Consider the following 13,644-nt stretch of genomic DNA (forward strand, 5'->3'; position numbering starts at 1 on the left):
TCACCATGCTGCAATAGGGGTTACTCCTTTCAGCCACACAACCTTGTATTTTCTACTACAATTGTACATGGGACAGCTTTCTATCCCAGCTCAGTCAGGCATAAACATTTTAAATGGCACAGGGTTTTGTCCTTACCACTGCAACTGAATGAGTCTAAGCATGATTCCACTTCCTGTTACAGCAGTTGACTGGTGTGGTTAGTAAACCTAGCCTAGAAAAGGGTGAAAATGAGCAGCAAAATGTGCTCATCACAGGGCCCAGATGCAGGTAGAATTAGAGGTCAGCCCACAGCCTCTCCTTTTTACCCTATGCAGCTGCAGAACCTCCAGCCCAACATGAGATGTGCACACAGACCTATCCATCCTTGTCCCCAGTCTGTTGTTCTCCCAAGACTAAAGGTCTGATGAACACAGCTGCATCACCCTGCTCTCTCCTCCAACTCCCTCTCCTCCAGCTATCCACATTGCTTTTCCCTCACCTCTGTTGTCCAAATCTCACCGTATTCTTCAACTTGGAAGCTTTTCTGAGCCGCGCCTTGTTGCACTGAGATGGTATACATCCCAAGGGACGCTTCAGAGGCCAGGGGGAAAGATAGATCCACAATGCCTTGATTTGGCTTTACATTCAGCCACTCAGCAATACGGTTGTTTTCAGGATCCTATTTGGGAAAGGACATGCAGAGACACCAAGTCATTGGGAGCACAGTTACCTCACAGGTCCAGCCATACTCAGGCATAAGAAGACACTGCAAGGGCTTACCCTTGACCCAGTAGAATGGATTTTAGGTGACTAGGAGAGATTCCTTCATTTCCCTTCAGTATCATTTTAATGAACATTTGAATTGCAAAGGCTGCCAAGAAGAGTAAAGTAATGTCATGACACCATGGAAAGGTGTGCTGCTGTGCTGCATCTACTGAGCACTTATGCTTGAGCTTTGTGCTCTGTGCAGATAGGGTGTTGGGCAAAGGTTCATCACTGCCCTGTCTCTAGCTCAGCTACATGCATTACAGAGGTACTCATTTGAATGAAGAACCCAGGCTGACCAGGTAGAAAAGCCTTCTGCTGAACCAAAACAATAACCACAACCTTATGAAGTTACATATGTTGCACAACTCTGTCCAGGAGTGAAAGGGCACAGCAGAAGAGACAGACATCTCTCTTTCATCAGTTCTTTCTTACTTACCTGAAGCCATATCTGAGAATACTGTAAAAACAAAAGAAACACAAGCTCAGTTTTGTATAGTGAAAAACACCATTCATGTAAAACAGTGTAAATAACTCTGCCTGATGTGGGCCTCTAACCAGAAAATTCGGCCCCACCCAGACCTGTACTAGGTCTTTTCCTCCCTCTGTGCCAGCTTACACTGCAGTCTTTCTTCAAGAGACCAGTGGATGAGTGGTTTCCTCCAACAATAATCTGTTCCTATGGTTTAACAGGCATGAAGAGAGATCTCTCTTTCATGAGCTTTTCAATGGGTCTCATGCTGAAGCTCCTAATTCCAGAAAAGCCCAAGGTGATACTCACCTCATTTTTAATGACCTTAAAGTTTTCATCAAAGTTCACAATTCGAAATTTCACTGTAGATATAAAGAAAAGCATAGTAAAACATTCTGGCTGCAACATGGCCTTGAACAAAGCTGCTTCTCCTTTCCTGTGCTCTAGTATTTGTGTCCCTCTGTTTACCTCAGAGCTATGCAGGTGTTTTCCCAAACAGCCCTCCCCAGCATCTCCCACCCCAGAGGACTTTGTCTGGGAGGTGTATATGCAGCTGCAGGCTGTAGAAATTCACCGCCTCCACCTGGAAAGATTGCAGTGTTGAGGTAAACAGTGGGGTTGTCTGAAGTGGGGTCTTTCTGCAGTCTGTTCATATTGTGAAGACTGTGAAGTAACTCTTTGTAATTTTACAGCTTGGAACTTTTGCTTTAGGCTTTACTCAAATATTAACAATAGTCTTCAAAAAAACCAGAGGTTGTCCAGTGTCTTGGAGAGCACTGGCTTTCCTTTTAAGTCTCACTAGAGATTTTTCATCAAAACAATATGCAAGAGCAGCAGGCTGGGAATTGGTGTAGCACATCTTGAAGGGGAACATCCTGACTCAAACTACTCCTGGAAATGTCTGATAATAGAGATCTGCTTTCTTCCATCTACAACAAGCTGCACTTGGTGAAATCTTCCCTCCAGGTGTGGCTGCTATGCTTCCTTCCCCATTTTCATATGCTACCTTCTTGCCTTACCTGTTTCTCCAGGTTTGTATACGCCCTTGTCTGTCTCTACCCAAATTACATTCTTCTGGGGCCTGACCAGAATTTTCTTGCGACCCTCAAAGAGCACATTGTCTCCGCTGTGGATCAGGACATGCAGAAAAGCCACCTCCTCTGGCTGTCATGTTAAAAAAAAACAAACAAACAAACTACCTGAGACTACAAAGACCTTGAAGGAGAAAAGGAGGCACCTCTTCTATCAAAATCTCCAATTTCTCCCTCCTACCTTCCTGTCCTTTGACTTAGCTCTCTCATTTCCCAAGTCATAGTCTTCTCTGAGCTCTCTAGCTTCTTCATTCTCTTTTCTTTGACTTTCCCCTTGTCATTTTTGTCTCTTCCCACATTTCTCTTTCCTCTTTACTACTTTTCCCACCCTGCATCAACAACATTAGCATGGCTCAGACACAGGAGAGGCTGAAGGCCTCTGATTTCTAAGATAAGAGGCAGCCAAGAGACAGGTATCTTACCTGTGATGTGTAATCATCGGCTTTCCTGGGAATAATCTTGAGCTCTGGCACCTAGATTGATTGACACAAAAGAATGGAAAACAAATTCATCAGAGACTTTGCATCTTATCCTAGATATGAGACATCCTCTCACTGTTAAAAAATCCCCAAAACTTCTGAGTCATAAATATGAGAGTTTTATGAAACCAAGTAGAACCATGGGGAAATTAGATCTGCAGTAAAGGGAGATGAGATAGTGATCAGACCAACACAGGACATCTCAGAAAGACTGAGCTCACCAGGAGAAAGAGTTTTGAGGGTTTCTTTTAGCTAATGGCAGACCTCCTTGGCTTTTCAGAACCAGGAGTTTCTCCCTCCTAAGGGCTGGCACCAAATTCTTAGTTAATCATTGTTGTGTTGATGCAAAACCCAAAAGTGAGTACAGCCCCTCCTGGAGTTCTGCTGAATCTGCAGAACAATCAGGGCATAGGCACAGTGACTTAGTACAGTGCTGAGGAAAAGAGAGGCAACTTGTACAAAGCCTCAGCACCAGGCACATCTCCATGGCTCTCCAGAAATATGACTGAAGGTTCTGTAGTCAGTGTGCCTAGTTAAGCTAACTAAAGCAGCACAGTTGCAATGACCGGAACTCAAACCACGGAAGAAATACCCAGACTGCCTTGGTGAAACTCAGTTTATTGTGGGTTCACAGCCATCATAGCTAAATTAAAGCAAGCTCAATGTCTATGCAGGCTGTCAATGTAGATGCAACTTTAGAGCTGAATGGTTCTCTTGGAGCTGGAGGGGCAGGTTTCTGAGGAAATGAGTGTGAAAAGAATGCATTCCCAATACATTGCCTTTCACTGTGATATACAAGCATCTTTAGGGACAAAACACCTAGTATTTACCACCAGGCTTTAAGTAGGATGAGGTGGACTGATATGCATCAAAAGTACAGATTTTTTTCTACACAGGAAAGATTCCCTCCTTTCCTAGACTTCAGGACACTGCTATATTTTGCCTGGCACTGGCAGAGAAATAAACAACCTGCTTGCAACCTATGGGAAAGAAAGGACAATGTAGCCCAGCGAAGAGCTGTGCTCTTGTCTGAAGTGAAGGAGAAAGCATCCACTGTCAATCAGCTGCCACACATACACTCACCTGAAAGGTTATGGACTGAAAAGTGCCTGGCTTCTCCACATCTTGTTCCACCAGTGTGTGATTCTGGGTTGTTGCCTGTAAGGTGACAGCCACATGCACAGCCTCAGTCAGGGAGCAGAAGTGAATGTAGAGCTTCTCCTCTTGAGAACAGTGAATGACAGCAGGGAACACCACCATATAGTGACTAGAAGAGAGCAATACATGTTCAAAAATAATTCAGAGGCTGAGGTGGACATCCCAGAATCCATCTCTGCTGCATTCAAAAAGAGGTAGACTAAGGATCAGAAATGTCTGGAGGACTGTAGTGAAAGAAGTTTAGCAGCGCTCCCTCTCTAAACCAGAAAGGAAGAATATGCCCAGTGTGGAACTTGAGAGCTTCAGATATCTCTCTGTCATCAACTTGCCAACAGCCAGGACCCAACTGCCCAGTGTATGAGACTCTAATTACAAGTACACAGAGCAAGGCTGTGTGAGGAATGAAGCCAAAGACTCAGTGGCTAAAGCATAAGGCTTCAGTCTTCACACCAAATTTCATGACCACCAGCACAGGATGAATAGAGGCAAAATTTTGGCTTCTGTCACTTTGTGGTGTGTGCAGTGCAGTGCCTGCACAAGCCAACACTGAGGGCTGCACCTGGAGTGGTGCTGGGTGCCCAGAGCTACAATGGGACTCTGCAGCAGCTGCTTCTGCTCAGCCTCCCTGAGAATAAGGCCTCCACCGTCAGCTCTGTGATGCTGAAAAGTACAGCACCTCAGTGTCACCCTTTAATGAAAGTCCCATCCACCAAGCCCCCCAAAATCAAAAGGAGATAGTCTCACGGTTCCAGACTTGCTGCAGCTGCGACTGGGAACAGGGTCAGGGCTAAGAGGAGCAGCAGTGCTCCCATTGCTTGGGCTGGGACAGACAGCTGACAAGATCCACACTAAAGGAGAGAACTGTCTGTACTTATAGGTTGGAGCAATCCTAAATACTCGCCTCAGATGCTCCTAAGTCCAAAGTGTAGGGGAGTTGATATATGGAGATAGCATCTCTTCCAGGCTGATGACATTAGTTAATATTTACTTGCTTCCACCAACAGCAGAGTGAAGGTCACACAGCACAGTTCTCCACTCACATCTACATTCAGATGATATTCCAGGCCATGGTGCCAGGGCACTGAGGGGGATATATGGGGATATATGACCTCTAACTCAGGCTGAAGGTGATTTAGGAGAAAAACTCATCTCATCTGTGTCTGGCCTGGATCCTGGCTGTAGTATTTGATGAGAGCCAAATCTGCACACCACCTACTATCCTCAGCTTGTAAAAAATTTTAAAATGCATCCTCACTACTCTCTGTGTATCATATGTGATCTTCCCCTCATCTTAGTTACTCAGAGCTTGGAGAAAAACCTTTCAAATTACCTCCATTCTGTGCACCACCATCATTTCTATCCACCCATCCATCCCAGTCATGTCTGATCCTCCTGTGTACAGAACATTTTCCAGGGCAGCTCCTGCCACCTACTGACAACATCCCTCAAAGCTCCACTGTAATGCCTTTCCAAATAAAGCATGACATTTTAAGTCCACACATATTTTATCAAATCTCTACTTTACATGGTCCTAAGCTGGATGTCCAGTTTTCTGACAGATTCCTTGAGTCATAAAATGATTCTACATGGACACTATTACCCATCTCCTCCAGATTTTTCTTAGGCACTCCTTAGATGTATTTGCCCTCAAGTTACAACCTCATTTGAAGGTGGATGTCCTCATTCTGCCGTGGCCCAACTCATGTTTTATCAGAGTATAACCAAAGGTACTCAGTATAGAGTGAATTTTCCATGCAGCCCTGCCTGGTTCCCAGCTGAAGCAATCCCTTGGATTTACTTTGGCACAGTCCCCATATGTGTGCTTAGCACCCACCCTCTTCATACACAGTCTGATGTAACAGGGACACACCAGCCTTTAACCTATCACTGACATTGCAGATAAACTTCAGGTTTAAAGCACTGCATGTCACTGATCTGGGAGCATATTTGACTCTCTGAAATAAACAGACATATGAGTTCAAGTCTAAAATAGTGGGACAAAAACCAATCTGAGTTCTGTATGATTTAAGAAACACTCTACATGGCTCTACATCTCTAAACATTCATCAAATTGGTTGAAGTTAAATGGGAACAGATAGACAACAAAAAGATAATAACATGCTAAAGGTCTTCCTTTCTTCCAGGGAGGAATGGGGGCACTGACAGAGCTGCATGTGAAACCCTGGGCTGGTTTGGCCGGAGGCTGCAGGTCAGGAGTGAAATTTCAATAAGGAGCAAATAACACATAAAAAAGTTCTACAGAAGAAAAACCATGGAGCAAAATCCACTGACATCACAAAGAATTTATTTGTCCCTGGATGTTTCCAAGGAAGTCCCAGGAAAAACACTTTTCAAAAAACTGGGCCCTTGTACCAAACAGAGTAACTAAGTACTCCTGCTGCCATCAGCTGTGCTGCACAAGGCAGACAAGCGTCTCTCAGCGAAATATCAACAGACCTCGCGAAGTCTCTAAGCGAGTGCCTTTGGTTTGAAGCAACAAGCATTGTCTCCACCCCTTTCACCCGCCCACATCCCAGCCCCAGCCCCAGCCACGCGCAGTGTGATTTCCACCTTGGTTTTGAAGCCAAGAGAGAAAAGGGCACCGTTACCACGACAGGAGCTGTGTACTCCTTCAGCTTTGGACGAGGGGGAGAAGGAAGAAGGAATACAGCAGAAGCAGGAGCGAAGGGGATACTCAGGAGTGGCTGAGCTATCCGTGGAGGAATTCGACTTGTCATCAGCTATGTGGAGCATCACTTTCCTGTGGAGCAGCATCCTTCTCCTGCCTATCGCAGCTGGAATGCCTGCAATGCTGTAAGAACCTCAGCTGTTTCAAATACACAATCTGGTCTGTGGGGAATCTTAGGGGGGGGAGGGGGGGTGCCAATATGATAGAGACAGGACAGAAGTATTAAGGTGCGAAGTATTTTTCCAGAGAGGCATAATTTCTCATGTACAAAAGGTTTAATTGGTTTTCATGTGCCCTCTCGCCCACACTCCCCTTATTACCTGGCAGTCTCTGTTTGATGTAGACCATGTATTTCAGCAAGGACTCAGGCAGATCAACTCTGCCAGCTTTCTGCATATGTGTTTGATTCTGGTCTGGCAATATCTCATGTCTCCTACTGTGTTCCAGAATATGTTTCCTTTTGGGCTAAGCTTTTCTCCCGAGTCATAGATCACCATTTAATACTTCAGCTAGCAAAACTGAGTGCCTCTACAAACTGCGCAAACACGAGCCCAAGGTATCTGCTGGGGATGCTCTTTGTAAAGCAGTGTGTTCAGGCTTGGCTGGCGATCTGCTCCCACCAAATCTTTTCTCTGTTAAGGACAGTTTTCAGCACTGCTTCTCTTCTTATACTGTCAGGAATGCAGCTCCTGTTCCAGCAGATACTGCTGGGATATCCTGGCTCATGAACTTGCTCTTGCTTTTTGAAGGCCTATGCTTTTGCAACCATGGCTCAGGTGCAAAGAGAAGCATGACTCTGTTTGAACAGTAGATGTTATAGTGAAAAATACCTCACTGGGCTGTAGTTGGGTTCTCTCCTGCTGTGTGTGATGTTGCATGCACAGGTCTAGTTTTAAAACACTTTTCCAGCAGGAGTATAGCATCTTTCTCTAGGATATGTTCCACAGGTTGACACAGCTCCCACGCAAATTATGTGCATTACTGCTACCTGTGTGCCAGTTACCTTCAGCATGAAGTTTGTTTCAACAGCCTGTCTGCTGTCCTGCCTGTATACCCATATTTTTGTAGCTTCATGAGAAAGTAATCCAGCCTGGATCCTGGGATCCTTGAATGACAGCCTCTGAGGTGCTGTCTTGTACTTCTATAGCTCAGAAGACAAGGGCAAGGGATGAATTTTCAAAGGGGTGTCAAAAATGTTCTAAAGGGTCTTTAGGAGCAAGAGAGGTATAAGAGGTTCAAGCAGTGAGTCTTCAGTGATTATCTCATCCTTTGGCAAGGGGAGGTACTATGAGTCAGCTTAAGTGGGAAAAACAAAATGTTGTTGACACATATTACCAGATCCCCAAATATTAGCAGCAGACAAGCTGCTCAAGGCAGCTTGGCAGCACTCAAGTGTGAAAGCACTCAAGGCTCCTGGCCAGCAGGATTTTGACTCTCTCTTGCCAGGGTGTTGAGCTCCAGCTAAGAACTGCCAGCAGGTCATCTCCCTGACTCCTGCTCTTCTGATCTTTCCAAGCCCTGCCCTCCTGTTGCTGCAAAACATGTGATGGCTGAATCCGTCTAGAGTCGGTATGCAGGAAGAGTCAGTGATAAGAGTTTTGAAACCTTCTTGAATATTGGCTTTTCCTTGTTTCTAGTTGCTGCAGTGCAATGAAAGATGAAAACAAACAGTGTGAACAGCTTCTTGGTATTATCATGGTAGCCAAGCTCTGCTGCAGATCCTTTGGGTGACACAGGGAGGTCCCTTCACCTTATTTTCACTTTCAAATTGGGAAGCAGTGACCTTATCTTTTTATATGAGCATGTAGTATATAGTGCAGACTCATTGCTAATGTCTGCAGTTAATGTCTGCAGTACCTATAGATGAGAAACTGTGTGATTGTGTCCCACTGGCATTATGACAGCAGAATGAGGAAACCAGAAGCCGTATTAGGAAGTACCTAAATCCTATGGTCAAAACCTGTCCCCTGCTTTTTCTTCCCCCCCCACCCCACCCCTTTTTTTAATAGAAACTATGCCGTGGCAATACCATCTCAACTCTACTACCCCTTCTCAGAGACAGTGTGTCTCCAGCTCAGCAGAAAGCAAGCAGTCCCAATCCATGTGTCAGTAACCTTGCAAAGCAGAGCTGGGAATGAGACTCTGATCTCTCAGTCCATCTCTCAGCTCACCTTCTTTCACTGCACGAGGTTCCAGGTGAGTAATCTTTTTTCAAGGGTTGTCAGTAAAGTGGATATTGTGTGAATTCTGCTCCTGCTGGGCAGGAAGGCAAATTGTATATTCCTGTGATGATATCTTACTTGGCAAGTGAACCTTCTGCTTCAGCCTGTACAGGTTTGCCAGTGTCCTTCCTGCTATGTAGCCCCCACTAATGTTTTACTCACCTAAAAATCATTTTCAAGTGTTCTGTGGGGTTTTTCAGGGCAAGAAGAACTGGAACAATACAAAGTCATATCATAATCATTATTCTAAAAGCCTTGGGATCAATGAATGGGATCCACCCTGAATGATGGTTATAACTATACCTGCAGGTCCCTCCTCCTGTTGGAAATCCTGATGAAGTGGCTTTTATTGTTATCACAGTCGTGGAAGCCAACTCAGAGTTTCAGAAGAAACAGAAAGTCCTAATAAAGCATGCAGACAAGAAGACTTTTATCCAGACAGACAAACCTGTGTACAAACCTGGACAGATTGGTATGGACAGAATGCCATGCGTTGTAAGAGAAAGAGTAGTCCTCAGGACACAAAATATGGGCTACCCTCTAATGCTTGGAGCAGGACCTGCACCTCAAGGGAAATGAGTCACAGGCTTCATCTGCCTTCTAGGCTTTGAGGGATTTGGGAATATGTCTCTCCTATATCAGCATGGCACATGATTTCTCCAGTACTAACCATATGCAGACAGATGCCACCGTGAACAGGGCTCGTGTGTTTTCACTGATGTGTTAGAAAAGGTCAAGGTGCCACTGTGTTGTATTCATGATTGTTCCAATCAAAGCCATGATAGTCTGTCAGGCCCCTAAATTCCTCTCTTTCCCACAGACTGCCTCAGATGAGGATCAGAGTCCTACAGGTCCCACCATGGCTGTAGCACAGCTCAGATCACCACAGGGTATGGCTGTTTGCCTCATGCCTTTCCACCCTTTCCACTAGGGTGAACTTCACTGCAGGCAAGACTGAATAGCCCACCACAGGTCCACTGCCCAGAAAAGTGCTGTTTCTCACCAGCACAGCCATTCTTCCCAGAAAATTCCACGCTGCCTCTCCTAACACTTTTATTCTAGCAGGCTGCCAGCTCATACCAGAGCTTTGGACATAGGCCCAGTATTGGACATAGGCTCTAGCTGTTGCCTATATCCTCTCAGTGAAGCACATGGCCAGATCTTTCTTAGCCCTCCATTCTTGTTGTTTAATATTAATAGACTTGATTTTCATTTCAGTCAGTCCTGTTTTTCTTTTGCTTTATAGTCAAGTTTCGGATTGTAACCTTGGATCAGAACTTTATTGCCAGCAATGAAACGGTAAGTCAAGAGGGAAGATACCTTACTAAGCCTGAAAATGCTGTGGGCTGCCTCTGTGACTTCTAGATCAGTGCTTGAACCAGCTAGGTGATCCATCTGTGCACAGCTAGTCTCAGTGTTGCTTTTGGTGCTTACAACCAGCGTTGAGCACCACCTGCAACACAGGAGCTGCTCATGGTGTTGTGTTATGGGTAGTCCCAGGGAATTGCTTGGGGAAGACTGACAGATGGCTGGTGGATAAAAAATACTACAGATGGGGATGGTAATTCACCTGGATGCATCCAACCTGTAATTGTTATTTCCTCCCCACAGCAGCGTCTGGTGGAATTGAAGGTAAAGCACCTCCTTTATTGAAAGTGGTGAACCCTTCTCATCTTGGGGAAGAAACAGGTTGGGAGATGATGGTGGGGCAATATGGATGCTTAAGGTCAGTTGCCTCAGAATGAATGGGAACAGTCCTTGACTTCTTGCCCTTTCCTTCAGTGTCCACAGATGTTTGTCAGTTCAGTGTCATGACATCGGTCACACAGGGGTCCCTGCAGTAAATGACTGGTGCCATTGAAAACCATTCCAGCAAACCTTTCTAGAACAGTCATGGGACTTCTAGTCCCTCTAGACTATGGATTGAAGACTTGTGAAAATCCTGAAGTATTTTTAAGCAGACTCTTGTATTTAACATACAGAAAACAAAGAATTGACCAGTTAGTGCTGTGACTGCACAGCTAGAAAAACTTCCTAAAGCAGCTTTCAGGCTATTGTTCTTAAAATCAGTTAGTTTAGTGCAATCACCTGAGCTGAGGAAAGACACCTGAAAGTGGTGGGTTGTTTGTAATATCTGTGTGGCAAGGTCACAGTGCCATTTAGCAACTGACAGTAGCTAATGTACATTTGCATGCCACACTCAGCAAGCAATCAATATATAAATGCATGGTTTCTGAGACACCTTGCAATACTATATGCCAGTTTATATAAACATAGCACTCTGATCCAGCTTCACTTTCTCAAACAGCAGTTCCCACTTGTTCCGTATGAAGTACCCATCAGCTCATCTCAAAGTTTTTACAGGCTGGGCAGTGTGACTGTACCTGGAGTTCTGCATCTTGCCCTCCCAGGAACCAGTACTGGGAGAACACTGGCTTTGATGACTGGGCTTCAGTGGTCCTCTGCATGAAGACCTGGACTCATTTACCTTGACTTCTCTGGGAATTTAAGACATCAGACTCCTGAGAAATCACTCCCCAGTAGCTCATGTCTTAGGCAGCAGTGACCTGAGGACTGTGCCAGCTCAGATCACCACAGAGGTCTCTAAGAAGGACCACTTCTATTTCTTAGCAAGACAGGAAGGCAGTAAACCACAGTTTTGCAGCAGTCAATGAGATGGCAATTCCGCCAGAGAGAAATAATATGATAGATTAACTTTGTCAATGAGACAGGGAGGAAAGCACTTTCCTTATTGAGTTTGGACTCACCTGAGCACTGTAGCTGTGTCGTAGACCTGGACTCTCAGGACAAGAGAAAATGTCATCAGACCATGCTGTAGTAGCTTGGACATCCTCCAAGAGGTCTTTTTCCACTGGCAAGTAACTACTCTCTCCTACTACCTGTGTAGGACCCCAAAGGGAACAGAATTGCACGGTGGCAGAATGTTACACCTATGGGAGGTATTGTGGATCTATCCTTCCCTCTGGCTGCAGAAGCACCGGTTGGAGAATATACCATCAAAATGCCTGACCGCACACGTACCTTCAGGGTAGAGGAGTATGGTAAGAGTCTCAGGAAGCTGATGGCAGCAGAGAAAGGTGTATTGCCTCCAGCCCACCTCTCACACAGAACTGAATAGCCTATGCAGCTGGAAACAGTTGTGCTAGTTGTGCCATCACCTGAGATGTACAACTGCCTGCCAGTAGGTGTAATCACTGACTTTCATTCAGGTCCACTGGCTTTCTCCTCCCCCATGTCCTGAGGAGGGATGCAGGCAGTGTCCCACAGCTGTGCTCCAAGGAGGAGACTTAAGACTCTGTGTATTGCCATCACATTTTGCCAGCTGGGCTGCTGTTGAATTCCTAGCAGGCCCTGTGCTGGTAGTTAGGGAATGAGAGATTTCTTTTCTATAAGCAACCACTTAGGAAGGATTGGATTAATGAATTCTCTCTATTCTCACTGAATTATATTTCTCTTGCTTTCACACAGTGCTGCCCAAGTTCAGTGTCTCCATCCAGATGCCTCAGGTGGTCACCATCTTGGAGGAAAACTTCCATCTCTGCATCTGTGGCATGTGAGCTGACTTATTGTGGTAGAAGGCCCATTCTTACTGTTTTGGAAACTGCACAGCCATCAATAAGTGAACTCAAAATGATCTCTGACAACCCTACCCCCACCTGAAAATCTGATACTCTGGCATCCTTTGCTAAGTAATTCTCTTGGACTCTAATGTTTCTCCATATTCTCTCTCCCTTACTTTGTGAGTTTGAACATACAGCAGCGGATTCCCTCAGTGTAGCATGTGCCCTACAATACAGTACCTCTGCTGTATTTATTAGTGACAGTTTTGTAGGAATAATAGCTTCTGGCCAACACAATATCCTGCAGCCCTCCTGCCTGGAGGTACGAGTGTTGACTTGGAGAGAACTCACCCACCACTGCCTTCTGTCTCAATCTGATGAGGTCGTTTTTACTTCTTGGCCTCTGCTGGGCTCATGACCCATGAAGATGCTGCAGGTTTCTGGGCTGTATAGCTGTAAACCACAGGCTAAAGATCATAGAATCAATTGGGTTGAAAAAGACCTCCGAGATCATCAAGTCCAAACCTTGGTCCAACTCCAGTCCATTTACTAGATGATGGCACTCAGTGCCATGGCCAATCTCAGTTTAAAAACCTCCAGGGATGGGGAATCCACTACCTCTCTGGGCAGCCCATTCCAATCCCTGAGCACTCTCTCTGCAAAGAATTTTTTTCTGATCTCCAACTTAAATTTCCCCTGGCAGAGCTTGAGCCTGTGCCCCCTTGTCCTATTGCTGAGTGCCTGGGAGAAGAGACCAACCCCCACCTGGCTAGAACTTCCCTTCAGGTAGTTCTAGACAGTGATGAGGTCACCTCTGAGCCTCCTCTTCTCCAGGCTAAACAACCCCAGCTCCCTCAGCCTCTCCCCATAGGACTTGTGCTCCAGTCCCTTCACCAGCCTTGTTGCTCTTCTCTGGACCTGCTCCAGCCCCTCAATATCTTTCGTGAACTGAGGGGCCCAGAACTGGACACAATACTCAAGGTGTGGCCTCGCCAATGCAGAGTACAGGGGAAGGATCACTGCCCTGGGCCTGCTGGCCACGCTCTTTTTGATACAGGACAGGATCCCATTGGCCTTCTTGGCCACCTGGGCACACTGTTGGCTCATGTTGAGCTTCCTGTCAATTAGTACCCCCAGGTCCCTTTCTGCCTGGCTGCTCTCCAGCCACTCTGTGCCCAGCCTGTAGCGCTGCCTGGAGTTGTCGTGG

The 13,644-nt window shown here is 45.7% G+C and overlaps 2 protein-coding genes across 9 annotated transcripts in view; one reads left to right on the plus strand and one right to left on the minus strand.

Moving 5' to 3' along the window:
* LOC139672809 (alpha-2-macroglobulin-like protein 1) overlaps nt 1–4,863 on the minus strand; it is a 29,328-nt gene extending 24,465 nt beyond the window's left edge. For 3 of the 4 annotated variants that reach the window (XM_071557411.1, XM_071557419.1, XM_071557402.1), the window contains exons 1-7: nt 4,690–4,862; nt 3,871–4,054; nt 2,731–2,781; nt 2,237–2,381; nt 1,527–1,579; nt 1,185–1,205; nt 500–659 (exon numbers count right to left, since the gene is read on the minus strand). In XM_071557411.1, coding sequence (XP_071413512.1) covers nt 500–659; nt 1,185–1,205; nt 1,527–1,579; nt 2,237–2,381; nt 2,731–2,781; nt 3,871–4,054; nt 4,690–4,757 — 682 coding nt within the window. In that variant the 5' untranslated portion in view covers nt 4,758–4,862. Of the gene's footprint in view, nt 1–499; nt 660–1,184; nt 1,206–1,526; nt 1,580–2,236; nt 2,382–2,730; nt 2,782–3,870; nt 4,055–4,689 lie in introns of all 4 variants that reach the window. The other variant, XM_071557428.1, reaches the window with a different exon arrangement.
* A 1,619-nt stretch (nt 4,864–6,482) lies between these two features.
* Nucleotides 6,483–13,644, plus strand: part of LOC139672794 (alpha-2-macroglobulin-like protein 1) — a 39,828-nt gene continuing 32,666 nt past the window's right edge. Inside the window, exons 1-7 of one of the 5 annotated variants that reach the window (XR_011697982.1) lie at nt 6,483–6,759; nt 8,644–8,830; nt 9,166–9,328; nt 10,103–10,155; nt 10,468–10,488; nt 11,765–11,918; nt 12,346–12,430. Coding sequence is in view for 3 of the 5 variants with exons in the window: in XM_071557364.1 (XP_071413465.1) it covers nt 6,689–6,759; nt 8,644–8,830; nt 9,166–9,328; nt 10,103–10,155; nt 10,468–10,488; nt 11,765–11,918; nt 12,346–12,430 (734 nt within the window). In the remaining 2 variants the exon portion in view is untranslated. The other 4 variants (XM_071557364.1, XM_071557354.1, XM_071557378.1 and 1 more) reach the window with 4 other exon arrangements.

This window comes from Pithys albifrons, chromosome 1 (genome assembly GCF_047495875.1).
Source record: "Pithys albifrons albifrons isolate INPA30051 chromosome 1, PitAlb_v1, whole genome shotgun sequence".
NCBI classification, from domain to species: Eukaryota; Metazoa; Chordata; class Aves; order Passeriformes; family Thamnophilidae; genus Pithys; species Pithys albifrons.